This window comes from Empidonax traillii, unplaced genomic scaffold, assembly GCF_003031625.1.
Source record: "Empidonax traillii isolate 1590-97213 ecotype Southwest subspecies unplaced genomic scaffold, ASM303162v1 scaffold72:size2462915, whole genome shotgun sequence".
NCBI classification, from domain to species: Eukaryota; Metazoa; Chordata; class Aves; order Passeriformes; family Tyrannidae; genus Empidonax; species Empidonax traillii.
Window position 1 is genome coordinate 1563568 of NW_020955265.1, and position 22364 is coordinate 1585931.

General features: G+C 35.6%; 1 protein-coding gene across 1 annotated transcript in view; it reads left to right on the forward strand.

Annotated features, from left to right (window-relative positions):
* Positions 1-22364, forward strand: part of LAMA2 (laminin subunit alpha 2) — a 270298-nt gene that overhangs the window by 180539 nt on the left and 67395 nt on the right. Inside the window, exons 32-39 of the mRNA XM_027880560.1 lie at positions 2091-2233; positions 2771-2869; positions 7328-7439; positions 10764-10926; positions 15279-15489; positions 16938-17054; positions 18216-18379; positions 21662-21800. Coding sequence (XP_027736361.1) covers positions 2091-2233; positions 2771-2869; positions 7328-7439; positions 10764-10926; positions 15279-15489; positions 16938-17054; positions 18216-18379; positions 21662-21800 — 1148 coding nt within the window. The remainder of the gene's footprint in view (positions 1-2090; positions 2234-2770; positions 2870-7327; positions 7440-10763; positions 10927-15278; positions 15490-16937; positions 17055-18215; positions 18380-21661; positions 21801-22364) is intronic.

Sequence of the window (22364 nt, forward strand, 5' to 3'; positions counted from 1 at the left end):
ATTAGGCACAAATTTATCCTGACAGCTTTATAGATAGACACAGAAGTATTTAGTCTTGCAAAATATAATCACGTTCTGTAAGTATTTCCCATGGCTACAGTACATTTCAGACTGCATATTGGAGTAGTTTAGTCCTGTCTCATCTGCTCAGCTGTGGTCTCACTTGATGCAGTTCCTCTTTTCAGCCCGATTATTGTGCAAGAGGTGTTAATTTACACTGAATCCTCACTTACTGATTTTTTACTCATTGAGAATACTTTATCTCTTCATGAGCTCTTAATTTTTTTTATGGATGTGAATTGAGTTTGTCTTTCACACATAGCAAATTTTTAGCATTTTATTAATAACCACTAAGAAAATTTACAGGTGAATAGATTTAGCTTGTTTTGTAAGTGAAATAATGTATCAGAAGAGAACTCACAGCAAAACCCAAACAATAAAGACTGACCCTTTTCGAGTCTGAGATTGCTTTTTTTCATCCTGCAAAATGATGATCAGGTTTCCTTACTTTCTTGCTAAGCTACAGAACAAGTATTTTTTATTTAAAACGTTGTTGGCTGTAAAACTTGCTTTGCCTTTAATTCTCTCAGACTTCTAAAGGCAAACACACAGATGACAAGAACTGGGAAGCTAATAAGTTGAGGTGTGGGGATGGGGTTTAAATTCCATAGAGAAGCATAAATCAGAATGTATCATGCCCAGTAATAGACCGCAGTTCTAGTGCAATTCAGCTTATGTAACAAAATACTGTGAAACAGGAGGAAGAAGTCTGCAAATGGAAGTAATGAAAATGCAAAAGGAAATCTTAAAATAACAGTAGTAACTAGCTTTCTGTACCCACTTCTTATTGCACTAAGCCAGCATCTACCTTGTCTCCTTTTCAATCATCACAGAAGTTTCATGGTGTATTAAATTAGTTGTTGGGGGGGGGTTACCTCTGTGTTTGACTTGACTCTTTGCTATATTGAACAGTCAGCCTACAGAATAAGGTAACTGTGAAAACTTCAGAGAACAGAAAAGATTTAATCTACATGAAGAATAGATTCTGGGGGGTTGGCAGGGGGAAGTAATTCCCTTTAGAAAACTACTTCTCTTTTCTACAAAAGCGTACATGTTGCTTAGTATGTGTGGGGGGGTATAGCCATTAAGATGCCTATTTTTTATGAAATAAATAATTACACAGTTGTAAAACTTTAGGTACAACCCTCCACATCTCTTAACATCACCAGTGAATTCATTGTTTCACAGTTTGCTTCATCTCCTGAGATGTTTAGGTTTGTCAGTTCTGCCCAGAGTCTTTATGCAGGGAAGCAGGTATTCCCACAACCCTGTTCTAAAGGATGAAGGATTTTCCTGTCTGCAGAATAAATGATACAAGATGAGAATTTCTTGTGATAGTTAATCGAAAGCAAGGGGAGGAAAAATGCAAACTCCTTTTGATATATGCAGCACACACCAGTATTTTTCCTGCTGAAGGATATTTGTGAGAAAGGAAGCATACATAAAAATCTTATAAGCTGATTAGTGAAAAGAGGGAGGGAAAAGCATTTTTTAAAAGCAAACTATCTCAGTATTTTTACCTGTATGCTTTTAACTGTCTGCATTACAGGTTTAGGATGCTTGGCCATGCTGTTATATGAAGTATGTAAATTGGAAGATTTATTTTTAGTTTTTTTCTCACATTCAAATCCATAAGCATACCATGTTTCTTACAGTGCTTCTTAGGTTTTCCAAATTGGCTGTCCATTTTCTCGAACTTCATCCAAATTGCCTAATTTAATATTTTATATTGGCCAGTCCTTAATGGACAACATAAATTATTCCTTTTTTTTTTTTTTTCTGGGGTAAGCCTTTCAATTTTACTCTTCGTGTTTTATAGTAAACTGTCCCATTACCAAGTCCTAAGCAATAATGCCTTTCCTATTCCCTAGTTGTTGTTTCCATTTTTTCTCCCATTATGCTTTTGGAGTAAATTATCTGAAATTAATGTTACCTCTCACAGAATGGTATGTGTGCCATGTAATTTCTAACTCAAACATATGTCTTAAATGTTTAGCGGGAAGAAATAAGCTTTGTCGTTCTTCCCCCAGCTTGTGATGATGAATGCACAGGACTCCTTCTCAATGACCTGGATCAGCTAAACCAGATGATATTGAGTGTTAACCTTAGTGGTCCACTGCCTGCTCCATATAAAATGTTACATGGTTTTGAGAACATGACACAGGAATTAAAGGTATGTTCACAATATTCACATACATAAATAACCAGGTTTCAGTACAACTGTACTTGAATCTGTTCAAGCATACAGCCTGAGTAGATTTAAGGAAGAACAAAAATTTCAAGATTTAATTACTTCAAACTTGCTTTGGTTGATAAGGATTACTGTTATTTATTTTCACTTACTTTAATAATTTATTTATCTTGCAGCAGTAATTTTTGTACATATGTTCAAGGAATTATACTGCAAGCACAGAAAAAGTAATGTGTATACAAATAAAATGTTTTTTATGCTGGTGGTCCATAAAGTGGTTATGTAATTTTATATGCTGTATGTTCCCTACCATACGTACAGATTCTCCACTAAACTATGTAAAGTTATCAAGATCCCTGAGAAAAGTCTTGTTGGATAAATGTGACACAAGAGCCAAAGACAAAAGGGATTGCATACTGTAGTGAAAAGGAAATGTTTTATGCTTCTTCTCTACAATATTTGAAAGCACCAAAATCTATTAAATACAGATTTTTCACTCTCCCATCTCTTTTCCAACAGCATTTACTTTCCCCTCAGCGAGCACCAGAGAGATTTCTTCAGCTAGCACGAGAAAATCTAGATACCCTGGTGACAGAAATGGATGAACTACTGACAAGAGTAAGTCTGTGATCACATTGGGGTCTATGGGTTTGGTTAAGGCTGCATAATGATGGAAATCTACTGAGTATGAATTAAACATGAATGAATAGATGAATTATAAGAAGCTTCTCACTCTCAGAGTTTGAAATGGCAGCAAGTCCTCTAACAACCTCTTCTTGTGGGCCAATACATTGAGACACATTCTCTACAAAATTTCATAATAATGTAAGAAGGCTTTATCGTGCCCATATGGAATATTCAAGAATGATCTTATCTGGAAAAGCTGACACTAAAGAGGTACACGAGTTTAGTTTTAAATATCTAATTTAAATTTTCTAGATTTTAGTTATGAGGCTAGTTAGTCATCTGTATTTTAATAGTTGTATTATGTACGCTTTATATTACAGAAGTTTAATTTCACACAGACCTTATTTTGGTCGTTAAAGACAGGGTCTTAGAAAATAAATTGTGCCACCTAGTGGAGAAAAAATAGGGAAATGAACCAGCCTCAGTACAACTACAGGTGTCCCAGGTACATTGCTGAGAAGGACTACCAAGAGTCATCTTTGTGAGTTGAAAGAGCCAATTAAAAAAGACGTGGAGTGCTGTACTGATGAGTATTCATCTTGGAGAATTACATAAACTCCATACAGTTTTAGAATCATGTCTTTAAATTGTACAGGGCTTACAGACCTAAAATTCTCAGAGAAACTCTTTTCTTTGTGTGGATTTAATACAATTTTGAAATGAGTATTGGGTAAGAAAGCATCTGTAGTGTGTTTGCATATATGATCCTGTATGTGTGTGTCTGTACACCCACACAGACATAAATACACAAGTATCTATCTATACATACTCTCTTTGTGAGAAGGAATTCTTTTCTGCTTCTTTTTGATATTTTACTTTTCTGCCAGAAATAACCATGGCAGTTTTAAGTCTAGCTGGATTTTTAACTTATTTTACCCTAAAAGCAGGGGAGATTATATTTCTTCTATTAAGATTTCTCAGACATCAGCTAAGACAATTTTTTTCCACTTGTAAAGCTGCTCTTTTTAATATCCTTTTACAATTGCCCCATAGAGATGACCTAAAATAATGTTGCAAATTCAGACCTTCTGTAGACTACTCTTGGAAGCCAAAATATATCAAAGGTGTGATCTTAGGATAGTTATTGTAGTGGTGACATTATCACCATGGTTGAAATGACTAAGAAGCCTTACGATTTCCTGTTATCCTTAGAGAGAATTGTTAATTGTATTGGAGTAGTTTGTTTCTTTTTTTTTTTTGGGTGAGGGGACTGGTAACTGGTGGCAGGCCCTGCCTTTCTCTTTCTGTGTTTGTAAGTAGGGATAATGTTCCAAAAAGAAGTGCGAGTCCTCAGGCATTGTGTTCAAGTCTCATTTCCAAATGAACATGCAGCTGATAACTACAAAATGGCTAGCACTTGGACAACATAGCACAACCATGGATACCAACATTTTTCCCTGTATCTGATTTGCAAGCTCATTACATTTTCAAAGTGAAACCAGCACTGAAGAAAAAGGTTGATGAGGATTGGTGAGAAGGCTATTTCCATGAAATAAAAAAAAAAAAAAAAAAAAAAAAAAAAAAAAAAAAAAAAAAAAAAAAAAAAAAAAAAAAAAAAAAAAAAAAAACCAACAAAACAACCTAACAATTTTAAGATAAAATATAGAAGACAATAATATTCAGTTGCTACAAAACCTTTGGGGAATTTGCTTTGTTGTGGTAGCTTTTCAACTAATGACCTCTTACTTCAGCACAGCATTCCCTTTCCTTTTTTACATTGTTCTTTGCTTCATTTTTGCCATATAGAAGATCTTCACATCTTTTTCGCACTAATTTTTTCACATGTATGTGTGCACATTCCCACACCTAGCACCAGGGGCAGACCTGAGACTTCAGTTCACTGAATTTCATCAAAACCCCCACTTCCCTTCCAGTAGGTACTTTCAGAGCCCTCACGAAGGACAGGGATCAGAATCACTTGTCTTGATTGAAATGCTTCTTTTGCCTTTGTAAACTTCTACATTTCTCCCATACCACCGAAGCCATAGCTGGAAGCATTTGGAGCGAGAGCCAAGAACTTCTATCTGTACAATGAGTTCTGTGTTTTCTCCTCCTTATGTGGTCTGCAGCTCACTAGCTGGAGAAATTCCTATAAGGCACCCTTCCAGATGCCATTCAGAGGAGTTTCTTATGTCTTGATTAAGACCTCAGATTAAATAAACACAGAAACAAAAAACAAACCAAGAATGTGTATATAGTTGCTAAGTGTTTACTCCAGCCTGGGACAAGGCTTTCCATAGAACCTCCATCGCTAAGTATAAGCTGTGGACATCACCTAAGCATGTTCACTGATCTCCGATACTTTCTTTACTGTATTTCCATGCTAGGGAAATACTTTATGCCAAAAAGTCTTGTTTTTGTCCAGACTTGAAGATTCATTCCAAACCCTTGCTCTGGGTGAGTCTGCCTGACCCTTTTTGTTCCCTCAGAAAGAGTTTGTTGTGCCTGTTTAAACTATTGGAAGATGCTGAAAACTGACCGTATAGAAATGGTGAATTGAAGTAAATTGAATATACAGAAAATTATTAGGACCTTATTAACAAATTAAAATGTTTAATTAACCATGGAATGGCTAGGTACAGTGTGAAGGATATTCGCCATTTAATTTGGTTTATGGCATTAAAGCTATACCAGATAACGAAGTGAAAGGTTATTTTTCAACAAGGCAAATTACGTCAAAACGGAGAAAGCCTTCGGTGGACCTAAATGAGATTTAAATACTAAGGCGAACTGTCACTGAAAGGAAATGAAAATTGTTCAATGACAGATTAATTTGCACAAAAATGTAGTACGTGCTATTCACTCATAAATAGAGAGGTTAAAGTGGCCAATTTGAATTAACAAACCTGTGGAAAAAGTAATCAAACCTAAGAAAGGAACATGTAAGTTATAAAACGCCATTTGTAGCAAAGAACTTAGAGATGTTATAAAATATAATAAAATTGAATGTGAATATTCCAAGCAAATAAAACCCAAAGAATAAAAGGCTGCTTGTGGAGGATTTGACAATAAATAATAAGGTATTCTCAGTTACATGAAGAATTAAATTTCATCAGAAATGCCAAGCAATGTTAGAGCAGTGGTCCATCAAGGCCACTTTGAATTTTTGCCTTTTTCCTATCCCATTGCCTCTTACAACTCACTGGGAGAGTATTTTCGTTCTGTATCCAGACAGATAAATGGGGGGTGTAAATCTTAGAGGAAGTAATCAATAGTATGATTAAAGCTGTATAGGTGTGAAAATACGTGTTCTTCTACTGATGTAGGGATGAAATAGAACAGTCTGCAAAGGGCTACCATCTAGAAGCTAATCAGGCAAAAAGAAATGTGTTTACGTGCTACTGTTTCTCTTAGATTATTCTTGAAATGTGGAGGGGGAGGGAGTGGTGGTGTTGTAACAGATAAAAAGTTTCTGCAGTTCAAGTCAGGGAAAACCTACGCTAATTTTGAAATATTTACCATCAAGCCATTTTACAGAGACAGAAGAGAGCATAGTGCCCTACTTCAAGATGTTTCTTGGGAAGGCAATCCCTAAAGAAAAAGCTATGGTGTTGTGGTTTTTTTGTTTTTTTGTTGGTTGGTTGGAGTTTTGTTGTTTGTTTGTTTTCTTGCTTTACAGTACAGTTCCACAAGCTTTATTGCTTGAAATGGTCAGCTCCTTTACAATAAAAGTGGGCCAATTTTGTAAATCAGGACCTTGAAACCTTAATAGAATGTCTTAAGATGACTCCTTTCCTCAGCATATTTTCTCGGGTCTGCAGCAGATGTTGTCTTCCTGCTTCTGCTGTGATGCAATAAAATTATAAAGCATTTAGTTACACACAGCTAAAATTTTACTGAGCACCCCAGTAAACAATCACTTTCAAGCATTAGAGCTGAAAAAATCTGCTGTTTTTCTCCCATTTTCTTGTTTTAATTAATGTATTGATTTAAAGTTCTTCTTGCTTGTTGTCATGAACTGTCTCTCTGAGAACACCTCCAGGGGAGAAGAAAAGAGGTCATGATAACTCCTGCACTTCGTCAATTGAAAAGTACACAGTTGTGAAACTATGGAAAATATTCCCTGAGGAATCTATTAAAAGGTTCCAAACAACATTTCTTTAAGCAAATTCAGTGGATAATTTCATCCTGTCTCCCTTTGTATGCTTTGCACACAAGTGGGTTTCTAGGAACCTAAAATAAAAGCCTTTCAATTTCCATTTAAAGGAAAAGGTAATAAAATTTGTGTTCTTGAACAGAGCACATCATTTCCCATGCATCTGATCAATAATTCATTGATTGCCTCTGGCCTGAGGAAAGTTTTGTATATAGATTCAGCTGTTAAGAATATCACATAGTACACCCTTGTCCTTTTCATTAATTATATTTCTCCTGAATTTGGATCACCAGGCTACCAAGGTGACAGCAGATGGTGAGCAGACCAGGCAGGATGCTGAGAGGACTAATGACAGAGCGAAATCTCTTGGACAGTTCGTCAAAGGCATTCTCCAAGCTGCTGAAGGTATTGGAAAAAGAAAAATTGCTGGTTGTTTCTCAAGAAAACTGGAGGATGGTAGGGAAGAGGGTCAGGGACAATGAGGAAGATTTTATTCACTGAGAAATGTCATATGCTTTGAATGTGGAGTGAAGAAAATGCAGTAAACTATCTTGAGATTTTTTTTTTCCAAATCTGTTTTTATGTATATAAACAGTTAGGATATTGGTAATTATGAGCAAAGACAGAATACTGAGTGTGTTCAGGATTTTTGCAGTTATTTGAAGAGCTATTATGATGAAGTAACTAACAGGGCTTAGCTTTTGTTTATTTTCAAAGCAGTCAGAAATATATATTGGTAAAGAGGTTTGATGTAATTTTAGCACTTGGTACATTAACACTTCATCTTAATTCTCCAATAATACTTCAAAAATGCATTACTACTTGCTGTTAAGGAACATCTGCTGCTTGGTATTTGCAAGTGACTCTTAACCCTATCTAAGCAGTGGCATGGAGCCAAGCCAGCTCTCTCTCTTCCACAGACTGATCTACTGCACTTACACTGCAGGAAATACTTATGAGAAAAAGTATTGCAGATGGCTTTGAGAAGCAAGACCTTTTAGAAGCTATTAAGTAAGATAATGGCTGAAAAATATGAAAATAATTGGCAATTACAGGCAGATTTTTTCCTTGAAAAATACTTATCACTTCTTTCCTCCTCAAAATTTTCACTGCAGTACTGATTTCAGTAGCTATGCTTCTGAGGGCCCATTTCGTTGAAAGGGAAAGCTTCCAGTTTTGTCCAAGTGCTATAAAATACATTTTATATAATACATTGTCTTTCATATAACACATAACCACACATGCCCTGGAGCTGAACTGAACAGTAATTTAGGATATCTTTAGGGCTTGTAGCTTTGACATGAAAAAAATGTGGGAAAAGCAACAAGAAAAGATGAGTAAGTTTTCAAGAATTTTTTTTAAACAAAACCTTGGTCCTTGTATTTCAAGATGAATTTGGAATGACCAGAGCAAAACCAATTCTTTTACTCAACAAAGTTTATGCCCAGTGTTTGTAACTAAACAAAAATTTCCTCAAGCAGTTTTAACAGTAGGAAATACAGAGTTAGAAAACACTGAAGAGGTGAAATAAATTTATGCAGTATCTTAGAAGTAGGCAAAGACTTTAAAATCAATGCGTTTGCCTAGTGGCCAGGTTAACATTCTAAGAATACATGAAATACAACACAGGACTGAAAGATACCTTCTGGCTTAAGGCATCCATTCCCCTGTTATCATAAACTTTCTAACCCTCACCTTCAAAGTAGTTTCCACAAATACACACAATCTGAAGAGGAGGCACTTTCAGTAGTCTTCATAACTACAATCCTTCACATTTCTAGCAAAAAGTATTCATGTTTATTTTACCATCATGGGTTCTTTGTCTTTTAGTTCAAATAGATTTTTTTTCCTCTCCCTAGTACTTCTCTTCCTTCTCCCACCCCCAACTATGTTTGTAGAGAGGAATCATATTCCTCTTTGCTCCCTTTTTTTCTAAACTGAAACACACAAAAGAATATTCTCCCAAATCTCCTACTCACCTTCATATAATTTCCCTTCCTCTGTTCAAAAATATGTCCATGTTTCCTTGACCCCGGGTAAAAAGCAAGCAAAGAGGTTTCTTCAGTGTCTTGCTCTTCAGCAGTTGTAAAACCTGCCTTTGTCAGCTCTCCTAGTAACATCCTAATAACTTTTTTTTTCTCAGTTGGGTGCCACTGCAGATTCATAACACAGCTATGTTTTCTCATTCATATCTTTTATCTAGCTGAAAAAACTCCTTATTAAAAGTGAGAAGTTTGTAGTGTTTTTTTCTAATGACCATACTCTGACCATTGATCCATTTCTACTGAACTGATTGCTGACTTTCTGAACTTCTGAGTATCTGTAACTAGTTTTCCCCCTTAACTAGGGGACTTCCCTGCTTTGCACTTCCTTGCACTTGTCTGTGTCAGTGCACACAAATCTTTTATCACCACGGGACTCTGAGACTCTGATAGTTTTCGGTATACCAAGACACCAAAGAAAAGGTTGCTAAGAGAAGAGAAGAATGGGGAGGAAGGATGAAACTAGGTATAAATTTTCCTGAACTAAGGAAAGCTTAGATAATATATCCATTTTCTCTTTTAAGGTAAATATTCAGGGAGGTTATGTCTTTATTTATTTATTCCAGAATTTAAAAATTAATATATACCTATTCCTTGCCTGAGGTAACTTAGTAATGATAGTAAGTACACAGAAACCATCCATGATCCATTTGAGAAACATGTAGTCTTTTCCACACTTGATTAAAGACACAAATCTCAGTTCTCACTAGCTAATCAAAGACATCATTAGACAATAATTTTCTTCATAATTTTCTCTGAACCTGTCCAATGTGTAGATGAAATTCAAAATTTGAAAGACCAATTTTAATTTCTTTAAGTGAAGATTTAATTTAAAATATTCAGAAGTACCCGTGTGACCATGAATGGTGCCATTTTGTAGAAAACAGTTACTTGGGAGCTCTGTATCTATGATAGGGCAGCAATACTTCATAAAATTTAAGATGGAATTGATAAATGACCTAGTTGCTTCTAAAAGTGTATATTCTGATATATTGAGGTGTGCTATGGCAGAAAGATTTTAGACAGTCCTTGAATATGATGCCATATATGCAGCTACATCAGTCAGGAATAATTCAGCTGTTCCAAATACATAGTGTGTTTGCAGTATACCTTCATATATTCCAAATTTCATACTCTTCAATTTCTGTGTATCTGCTTCTGAACATGAGTGGGTTTAGACATCTGTAGGTGCCTTTCACTCCTGTCTCCTTCATTTTCCAAGATTTCACAATTGTTTATTCTTCTTAGTACTAAGTCTGAATGCTAAAACTGGCATATATTGAAGTTCTCCCAAAGTAATTTAAATCTAATTTTCATTGCTTGTACTGCCTGCTCCTTAAATCTATGAGCAATATAGCGGATTATCATCTGCTGTTTTTAAGGTTCAGTGCAAATTCTTTCTTTCAGGAGGAGGAGAAGGGGAGCAATGTATTTCTTATCCTGGATATAAAGACTTCTTCACTTTAATTATTGTGTTTAAAATTGAACTATAATAATATGTTTGATGAAACAGATATCACTTTCTCATTTGTTACTGATCATTGGATTAACCATCTTTTATCATTCACGGCAGGAATAAGCAGTGCAAGTTGCATTCCACTTGCTGATAGAGTTGATGGGCAGATACTTAAAGCTGCTCTGTTGTTAATTACTAACTCCCTACATAAATATTTTTGGTCTCCTGCAGCTGCAAATGAAGATGCTATAAAACTGAACGAGACACTCAGAACTCAGGACGAGACCTTGGAGAAGAGTCTTCCAGAACTGCAGAGGGAGGCTGAAAGACTAATCATAGAGATGAGAAACAGAGAGCTCAATATGCAAGAAAGAATAGCTCAAGATGAACTAAAGTAAGTAGAGGGACTTCTGTCTTTCACCTGCTAGTAATAATATCTGACTCTTCTAAATGTGATTGTCATCTTTTCCAGTCAAGTTTTCAAGCTGGGTCTTACAGAAATGTGAAGGAAGGCAAAGTCTAATATTTCAAATCTGTTAATGTAGCATTTGCATTTTTGGAAATGCTTACGTATGTGGAATGCAATCCCTAGGAAATTACTTCTCTGCTCCACAGGTACCAGCAACATTTCTAATTGAATTCTAAGCAATTTTTCTCAGTTTGGTTTGAGCTTCTGCTTCAGATGTAATGAATGGCTTTTGTACTAAAAACTTGTCTAGAAGCTTGGGGGGGTTTTTTCTGGAAAACTTGTTGGTCTCATAAAAATATTATCTGTCTTCAAAGTTTGTTCAACAGAGAGACATTCAAAAAGATGTATTTTGCCATGTATAGAATAGTATAGATCAGAATATCCCATCTCTGTGGTATAGCTCAGAAGTTTAACCAAACCAGAGTTTGGTTATTTACTTAACTCTAAAAAAAAATAATAATAATTATATATATAATTATATTGGCAGCTGTTTATAAACATTTTGCAAAATGCTAGAAACTTACCTGATCCAGAAGAATACTTGGCTTGAAGTTAAAGTTCAAGTAGTCTGTTACTTCTGTATGAAGACCTATTTCTAGAGCTAGACTTTGCTTAGCACTTCACCAGAGCAAACAACCAGCAGAGAATCCAGCTGAGCAGCTACATGGTCCATTGAAGTTGGGATGGCTCAGAAAACTCTCTGGGATATAGTTATTCAGGCCTGAAAATGTCAGTTATCAGGTGTGTGCCTACTTTAAGGAGACATAAATAGAATACAAAATTAGCTAAGAATTCCAAGTGGTATAGAATCAGATTTGCACTGGCTATCTTAGGCTTTATAAACTGGATAATTTTCTGGAAATCCTACCAGTGCAGTATTTCTTCCAATAATGCTAGTGGCTCTGCTTTCTGTTCTCTTGAGAAGGAGTATATTGCAAACTTATTTTTCAGAAATGTTTTATTGCTTTCTCATCTGATGCCACCGAGCGTCTTCTATGCCTTCTCTACTCATACATAGAAATAAACCAGGAAAAAGTAGAGATGAGAAAAATCTAGCCAGAAAGTGCTGCCTGCAATTTTAGGACAGGTTGGATAAGGGTCTTTCTAACAAGGCATTCTTAGTTCTCAAATGCTAGAGCCAACATGAACTATCAGACTACCATGAAATCATTTCCTATTCTAGCCCAATAACTAGAGTAGAAAATGCAGCAGGGATAGAATAAATGAGGGAAAGAACTGCTCTCCCTCTTGTATTGTTTCTGAAATGTACAAAGCAGGTGTTTAAATTTCTTGATAAAGGAACACATTTTATACTGAGAGAGGTGTGAATATACGCATTGATTTCAATAGAAGTTGAATGGTTTATCTTAAGGATAGGGTTATCTCTTTATAGGCAGTTATTGAGATCCAAGAAATTTTGGCAGTGAACTCAACTGAAGGAAAATTAGTCACTGTTGATTACAGGGTAGGAAAGAGAGGACCCTAGATACTGTTTTCTGAAGCTGCCTCTTAAAAAAAAATGTTTTCAAACAGTTTAAATAATGTAGTAGGATAGTGGATAGGACACATTCTTCAAGGAAAAAGGGAGAAAAATTAATTATTCTTAGAAGTCTAGGTATGTAGGTATGCATGCATGTTGTGTGGATTGCTATGCTCATGTATTTTCTACAGACTTATTTAGAAATATTTACTTTTGAATAAATTAAGGTTCTTGCAAGTCTCATGATCACTTTGAAGTAGTTAATCATGTTTACTCTTTGCTGAGGTATTTTTTGGCAGTGATTGTATTCTGTTTTCAGAATTCTGACCAAGAACAGAATGACAATATTCAGGGGATCCTCTCCTATGTTTTCAGTGAATTCTCAAAAGTTAAATAAAGAAGACAAATGAAGTAAAGTTTCTTGCTTTCACAGATGGCACAACTTCTCTTACATATGCATTTTCTCTGTTAGTTTCTTTCAAACTTTTTAAATCCAGCCTGTAATTGGATTGCCTTAGTGTACTCGAATGGCACATTAGTCAATAATTTCTCTCTAAAAAGAGCATGTTAGAAACACACCAGTTGCTGTTCTGAACTGCCCTGATTTTCACACTTATGAAATTAATCTTTCAATATTTTATAACATTCCTACATATTTTCTCAGATGCCACTGAGTTGATATCAAGGGATGCTGTGAGCCAGAATTCTATCTTTCTATTTAGTGTGTTGAATAGCTTTACTTTTGTGTGACTTTTTCTTCCATGAATTTGCCTGATGGCCTTCGAGCCTCTGTGAACTTCTATCACCCAGTTTCTTGTTAGAATGAATTGCCTAACTCAGCCATGCAGTGTTTTAAGATATACCTCCTGTATTTTGACATTGCTTCCTGATATTTTCATTTTTGATTTTGGAGAGACAATGAACAGCTGATCACCTTATCCATGCTATTCATTATGTTACAGTCCTTATTTCTTCTCTATATAGGACAATTCTAACATATTTAGGCTCTCGTATACAGTTGCCAGTGGTTTTTAATAATTTTGTCATCAGTTTCTAATCTTCTTTTGTTCCCTTGCACTCGTTTTGAGGATCCAGACCATACAGCATTCCAGGTGTTAGGCGAGATCTGCAACTGTTTCTTCTAACAATTCAAGCATTTTGTATAGTTTTATTTTTGTTCTAGAATGATATCCAGTGAAAGTAACACAGCTTAAATGTCCAAGAGAGTATTTCAAGAAATTGGATGCAGTCCAGTCACACAGTAATTCTGGTACCTAAAGCAAGGGATTATACGGAACAAATTGCCTCATACTTCATTAGAAAGGGCAGAGGAAAAAATGTACAACAGATCAATATGGAAGTGTTATCTTTAGATCAAAGGAAGAATTTTGAGGTAGACTATTGAATGGATAGGTAGAGCTTGAACTGTGCTCTGAGGCAAGGGAATAAAAAGGAAATCCATCTGTCTTGTACTGTTTCTCTAGTACAGCAGAGTCATAAGGGTGTCAAAATTTGCCAGAAGTGTAAGACAGGAGCTTCTTATACAAAGGATAATGGAGGAGGTATGGGAGAAATCCTGAATTCCTTTCTACACTTTTTCTGTGACAGGGTGTCAATGTTGGAATTTAGGTTTTGATTAAAGATTTTGTCCTCAGAAGTTGCAGATTCACAGTTTGAATATTTTTTTTCATCAGAACCAAAACCAGGACAGGGGAAAAAAAAATCCATCTCAGAAAATCCCAAAGCTAAGATAACAAGTTTACTTTTCTTGGCTCTAGTTCAGATCCTTCATCTAAATTATCTCTAGTGTCAGCATACCTTTTCCACCTTTCAGATATTTTTGGTGTGTGTTTATTTATGTGCTTATTTTTAGAAGATTCCTTAATGAATGGACTACAGGCAAGCCAAACTGCAGTGTTTTTCAAAAAATACAGTTCTTTTCCACATTTTGTCATAATGAAACCGGAAGAAAAACTTAATCTATTCTAGGAGGAAGTGTGATAAATTTCTTCTGTAGTTATTATCTATCCTACAGATTCCTGTTTACTTAGGATTTTTCTTATCTCCAAAGCATCATTTTGGAAGTGCCTGAAGTGCCTCTTTTTTGTTTTCTATCCTTGACATATCATTGCATTAGCACAGTGGTATTGCATTAATGAAACTGATCCTGTGGCCTGCTATCACAAGTAGTCCAGTCCAGTAAAAATATCCCAGAATTTATTTTAGACAAGCAAAATTTTATGGCTACTGGAAGTCATAAATCCAAGGATCCTGCTTTTTCCTTTACTTCACCCAAAAACATTTATGATTTTTGACTGACTAGTCTAAAGCAGTTGCCTGCTCAAAGACAGCTTGAAATCAGGCGTATCTACATATACTCCTCAGTTCAAGGTAGGAAACACCTTTGTGTCACGTGTCACGGTAATGTGAATGAATGCAGTCTTTTTGACAAGTCGAAATGTTACAGTAAAGCTGACTTTGCTAGTGAGATCTCAAGAATGGCAGTTTAATGCCTCCCCCCCCCCAAAAAAAAAACAAAACCAAAAAAAACACCAAACCTAAAAGATAGTATTTGATGGTGGATATTTGAATAAATAGGACCTCAGTGGCATTTAAAAGGGCTTTAAGAAAGAGCTTAAGAACAACTGTCACTTTACTTTATTAAACATGTCCTCTGGAAAATTACGTTGAGATTTAATTTAGAAGTCTATTTCATTTGCCTATTATTAAGGCTATTCAGATTATTTGTTTCAGGGAATATGAACTTGGTGTCTTCATGAGTGGTGGTGTATTGCAGGAATGCTGAAGAACTTTTGGATAAGGTGAAGAAATTATTTGGTGAGCCCAGTGAGAAAAATGAAGATCTCAAAAATGAAGTCCGGGACAAGCTAGCAAACTACCACACCAAAATTGATGATGCTCGAGATCTGCTACGAGAAGCTGCAAGTAAAATTTGGGAGGCTGATCGTTTATCTGCGGTCAACCAAAAAAATATGACCATGTTAGAGGTGAGTGCTGACAAGTTTTATCCTTGATTACTTGGATTCTGATTAAAGTTTGAACCTTTGCATGATTAAATCCTGAAACAAAAATATAAGCAAAATAAAAATATTATTAAAATATAACTATATCTGATGTAATTTAAAGGGAACATGAGAGAATGCATTGGCTTTTAAAAGTAGAATTACTCCCCAGCTTTACTGAAATAATATCATCTGTTCTGTGGAAGGTGCACTGGATTTATTATTCTGGGGGAAATTAAATTCATCCCAGGATAAATAGTCATGTAAAATTCAAATCGTGTGCTCAGTATTTAAGTAGGACTTCAGTTAAAATCTTTGCTGTCATATATTTGCTTCTAGAAAACTTACACTTTTTTCTCCCTCTCCAACCCCTGTGAAGAAGACTGAAGGGGGTATGTGGATATTACAGAGTAATAAATCAAACGCTGTCCTCTGTAGTTAGTAGCTGTTATAAATGATCTCACTCATAGAAGAGGGGTCTGCTTGTGATTTAATTTAAATTGCAGAGACTTAAAGAGTATATTATAATGTACATTAACAAGCATTTAACCGAGGCATAAAGAGCAGAGTCAACCTAATGAAGATAAATGTTTCGATTGTGTTTGTATCTTGGTGAGCTTTCAGCTCCAGTACAGTATGAGGTTAGAGTTCTGAGACCTCTGTTCTCAGAAGAGATTTCTGGGCTTGACTGAATTAAGGAAATACAGTGATATGAAGAAGTTAGGTGATCTCTGCTCTATGCATTTTCTTCCCAAAGGTGGATGGATAAAGGCTGGAAAAATTACCTGTTATCTCAGTTTTTAAAATATTCTCTGCATCACAGTAACAGAGTGCCTGAAGGCATTTTTTCCAGCAATCCTGCCCACATCACTGCCATGGTCTCCTGTCAAATTAATCTGTGATACTCAATGGATCTTGTATAGGAAGTTGCCAATTCCTTATTCAGAGGTCCATCTTTGCTACACAGTATACAGTAGTTTTACTAGCTGGAAGAAAAAGAGTCCTAAGGTTACTCCAAAGCTTTTATTGTTGCATTCAGTAGTTAGTGAAGTACCAATGGATACAAGTAGGAAAGAAGCAGAATATTTTGATAAATTTTTCCTTCATAGTCAGAGGAGATGATTTTCAAAATGAGCTACTTACGCATCTGGGTAAAGATTAGGATTTATAACTTATTTCTTATTAATTTTGCAATAGTACTTCAGTCAGTTACCTCAAAAACCTTGGGAGGGCAATACAAAGTTGGGGATAGAAGGACAAAGAAAAGATACCTTACATTACATGTTCTTTATTGTTGTCACCGTCTTTGTTCTGAGAGCTCAGAGAATTCCAGAAGGGGCATTGTGGCTTGGTGATAAAATGCTGGCATTTGAACTGGCGTTCTTGTTCCACTAAACAACTCATATTTTTATTCTTGTGAACACATCCTGTAGAAAAAGAAGCAAGCTGTAGAAGACGGCAGACAAGATGTTGAAAAGACTCTTCAGGAAGGGAATGATGTCCTTAATGAAGCCAATGAACTTGCAAATGACATCAGCATAGCTGTAGAGGTGAGTGCTTTATCTTCTTTTTCTGAGAATTAGTATGACAAAACATCACTATGGAAGTAAAATATATAATTAAAGTAATACCTGATTTTTCATTGTATTTATCAGTGTAGGAATATTTGATTTGGGAGAATTCATTTTTCAATTGCTATATGGCAGAAGAGCTATTCTGTTATATAAAAATTATTAACTTTGAGATATAAGTGATTTGTTGAAATACATAAAGAGCTACCTCATAATTTTTCATGGACTCTGCCTGCTTTTATGAATATGGTATTCTGATTGTAGCACTGACTTAATCTTTAGAATTGTAGATGTAGGAGACCCATTCATAATCTTGCTTTGACTCTAATCTAGATGTAGATTTATCTGCACAAAAACTGTGTGCATATCAAAAGGAAACTTCAGAAATAATTTGTTGCCTATGGCCACAATTTTAAGTCTAGATAGATCAGGGAGAGGAGAGGCTTGCACTCTGATTTTACATAACATTTTTGAAAATTCTGCCTTAAAAGTTTTATCAAGTGTTTGAGATCAGTACCTTAGCTACAAAAAAAAAAAGTACCTTGAAGAATCAATGGTTCTGGATATATTTCCAGCTTGCATTGCAACTTGATATAATGAACAGAAAAATGCTTTTTGGAGAAATGGGAAAGGAAACAATTTGAGACTGCTTATTGGAACAGGAATGGCAGGTCTTTATAAAGTACAGTTCTTACTAATATGCTTTAATAAGCAAAAATAGATTGTAGTCACTCAAAAAGTCCTGAAACATTAAACTTCTGTCATTGATTAGTTATTATTATGGAGCATAGCAACAATTTAGTATAACTGCACATGCATCTACATTTAGGAAACAAAAGCAAATTAGAGTTTATGAGCTTTTAAACTGTGCAGCTCCTTAACTGTAAAATAGAAGCCCTCTACTAAACTCGAGAGAGGCATGTAGCTCTTGGAATATTGTTTATCTGCTTTCTGCTTTCCGTCCAGCCATTCCTGTTACTCGTAGTTCTCTGAAGTTTTATTGCGTGGGTAAGTTGAGATAATAGCTCACAAGGAAAAAAAACGATTATATATATATATACATATATATATATGTATATATATAGGGCTACAGAGTGCTTGCATTCAGCAATTTAAAGGCCTTTCTTTTGTCATTTTCAGTATGTAGAAGGTGTTGCAGATAAGATACAGCCAATGTCTGATCAGCTGAAAGATAAAATAGATGACTTATCACAAGACATTCGTGACAGGATGCTTCCAGAAAAGGTATTGCAAGCTGAGAGCCATGCGGCCCAGCTGAATGAATCATCTGCAGTTCTGGATGGGTAAGGCAAACATTCACTGGTGATGATAGAATCATGCTTACCAGAACCTGAGGGACATTCTTCTCCAACTTCAACATCTGGCACTGGAAGTATACAAATAACTAGTGTTCTATACAAATATTCAGCTATCCAGCTGGTCAGTTTGTGCGTTTATCTCTTGTAAATGGTTTCATACATCTTGTGATTCTTAGAGGCTGCATAAAGTGCAACCAGTGCCCTCAGATGCACTCATAACACAGTTTAACTTATCATATGCTTACTGCTATGTTGATGTGAAAAAGATAGATATTCTTTTTAGAGAGCTCAGTATATGTTTTCATACAAATTTGTTAAAAGCAAGCAGTATTTTTCTTTTTAAGATGACTGTTTTGGTAGAAGACATACCACTGTCACATTCCTAAACATAACTGAGAATTGGAATGCCCTTCATTTATATGACCATAGCCCTTTCAGAAGAATGGTACTTTATAACTCATCATCAAAATAGTTTCTTGGAAAGAATATAAGATAAGAAGTTGGAGTTTTTTTGGTTTAGGTTGTTGGGATTTTGGGAGCATCTTTTTTTTATTGTATTTTATGCATTTAAGAAAGCAAGACATAAATAGTAAGTATAATTTGCAATAGTAATACTGAGAAATAGATTGTGGGTATTCTGCCTCTTGGATGTGTCCCCAGCATAGTTTCAGATTTTCATTATTTTATAAAAGCATTTTTTTTTTATTAAAAAAAGAGAAGTTTTTCTTTAGACATCAGCATCAACAATGTGCTACTTTTTTGCCGCTTACATTTTTTAAATCTACACAAAGACTTAGGTATCCCAAAAACTTTTAAGCAGACCCTTAACACTTTTTTTTTCTTGCCATCACCTGTAATTTTAAAAAAAAGGCGGAGAATTATCTCTAATAAAGTGTCTGATACATGTAAAATTACTGGCTTCATTTACAGCGTAGTCACACTACTCTAGATATTCAGTCTAACATATGTTTTGAGGAGTGCATAAAATAATGATAGCTGTGGTTTCCTGAGTAAAAAGGATTTGAAGGACACTGTTTCTAAAAAAGTGTGGCTTTTGTATCACAACCAACCATCTATAAAAATCCAAATACGTGGAAAGTTGGAAAGGAGGAACTAAGAAGTAGAGAAAAAGCAGACAGGAGAGAATATTATTCCTCCTTAATCAAATGCTGGCAAGATATATTTTGAGATAGAGCTTTTCAACTATTCTAAATACACTTTTTTATGTGTATGTGTGTATTACGAACTTCTGTCATAATGAAGGTTGACAGGTTGGCCTTAAGGAGCTTAGGGTAGTGTTTAAAGTCACATTCACTGTGATATAACAGTACCATGAATACCTCTGTCTGATCCAGACATCAACCTCAGTTTTTCAAAATACACAATAAAAAGTGCAGAGTCAAGGACATTAAAAGTAATGTCTTAAAGCAAAATGTTTAAAGTTTATATTTCTGATGTGGTCAGATAGATACATAACTTCAAAGGACGAATACCGTGGTGATCTGTAGTCCTGCATCAGGATAAAGCTATATACTTCATCCAGTGACAGTAAACAAGTATAGTTTACAGGCATATACAGTCTCTATCAGTCTTAGGAATTGAAAAGTGTATCTATCTCACAACTGCCACTTGAATGTCAGTTTCAGATACTCCTAAATTTGCTGTAAAATACCATTTCATCGTGCAGGAGAAATTGAGGGAGAGCCATTTCTCTCCAATCACCCACTCTAAGAACTCAAATAGCACACTGACTGATGGTGGGGATGTTCTCCTGAGTGTTAGAACACAGAACAGTTCATTAATTTAACCTAGAAAAAAATTGTTGTTTTTTCTGTATACAAGAAGGTATTAATATAGGCTTCTCCTTTATGGCTAATTGCATGCTCCTGAGTAAAGATCATTGGTATTTGGCAAATTCAGTTTGGTTGCCTCCTAATCAGAAGGGATTTGAACCATATTTCTAAGCAGTACTTGAGCTACTTGCTAGATAGCCATTCTGGGCTGCACATTTCTCTAACAGAGCATCACAGAAACATATAGTAGCCTAGTGAGCTCTGTAGTTGAGGAATGCAGAGCCAGCTCAGTCATGTCATTTCTGCAGTAACCTAGAGGGACTCTGTCTCCCTATTAACTACATGTGGGGTCCAGGCATTATACCTTCTGTCCACTTTCTTTCCCATGGCATTTTGTAGAAATCAGTATGTAATTGATGCGGAGACTGGAGCCCAGCTGTTCTAGTTCTCCAGAGAACAGGCATGAATTTCTCTTTTTCTCCACACACACTTTCTCAATAACTATTTCATACAAACTGAAATAGGTCCAGCAGAAGTAATCCCTGTCTCACTTATATTGCCATACACCTTGATGGTTCAAGCATTTCCCAGAAAGGCAAAAATCCAAGTTCAGATCCATGTTTGCCCAGTTTAGGTGGGGATTTTAGCCCATTAACAGTTTATTCAGTAAAAGCATCATAGCCATCAGTCATAATGTATATTGAGATGGTGGTCTTCAAGTGAATTCTGTAGGTGTAGCAATTCTTCCTTGAAAATGTTTGAATATATCATACAGAGAGAGTGCAAAAAAAGTCATTTCCCCAACCTGCTGACTAGAAATTCCCCTGGAAGGAGGTTAACTGAGATCTGTTTCTGCACCAGAAAATATTAACTGTTTATAATTACCTTTAAATCTAATTATAGTTATTAGAATGTAGTATTTCATGTCAGTTGAACATCCCATTCAATATGAAACATTATTGTTTATGTTTTTCATTTTGTTCATCAAAATTAGCATTTAGGATTCAGTTTAGATGGTGAGATCTCTTTTAAAACTGGCAGTTCTGTGTTTGGCAGCCAGACCAAGAAATTAGTGGTTCAGAGGTTCTACTTTAAAGCATGTCTGTCATGATCCTTCGTGTTCATACAGTGCAAATTTCATTGAGTTGCCTGGCTTAACACATGGCTATGTGGCTACAAACCCACATTATGAATATGGTTACTTGTATTAGTGTTAAGCACAGTCCTATCTTTTCTCAGTGTCTCGTCTATTTTTATCTCACAGAACTTCCTCTTTAGGCCAACATTGTTCTTTATGTCTTTCTGCATAGATAAAATGTGAATTTTATTAAACACATGATGCCAGAAGTGAATCATTGCTCTCTAAAGAAACACCTTAGAAATATAGGCTGTTGGATTTGAAAAAGTAGGATACTATATTCTTTTGAGCTCTGATAGCAGTTTAATGGTGTGTTTACTTTTTCCATCCCAACAGAATCCTTACTGAAGCCAAAAACCTCTCTTTCAATGCCACACGTGCTTTCAATGCTTATACTAACATCAAGGATAACACAGATGAAGCTGAAAGAGTTGCCAAGGAAGCCAAGGCTCTTGCAAATGATGCTATGAAAGCGGTAAGAAAAATAAGTAAATTACTGAGTAGAAGGGTTAGATTTTATGTTTAACTGTGCTACACCTTATTTCAGATCCGTGTTTCACCGTCTTCTGACTTTATGTAAAGACCTCTGCCACCATAGATTCTTTTGTTGTGATGCACCTTTAGACTACATCCCCATTTGTTCCTAACTCACATTCCTTGTTTTTCTTTCCTTTTTGTTCACTATTTTTCCTTCCTCTGTCTTTCACTTTTTGATCTCTGTCTATGGTCCAAGCCAACAGCTTTGAGTCAGGAATGTAGGCTTTTTGGTATTCAATAAAACTAGTTTAGATTTGTGCAAGACATTCATTAAAGAACTCCATATTTTAATTAACTCTTCAACCCAGTTCCATGAAAATGCTCAGAGGCACTCATCTGCCCATCAGATGAACTGCATGCACCTGGCAGAATTCTAGAGACAGAGAATTGCAGGAGGGGAGTGGGAAGTTTTGTTCCCTTTGTGAACTCTGCCAGTTGTTGCAGGGAAATTCTCACTAAGAAGTACTGCATGCAAATTTTCAGAGAAAATAGAGAGAACTTT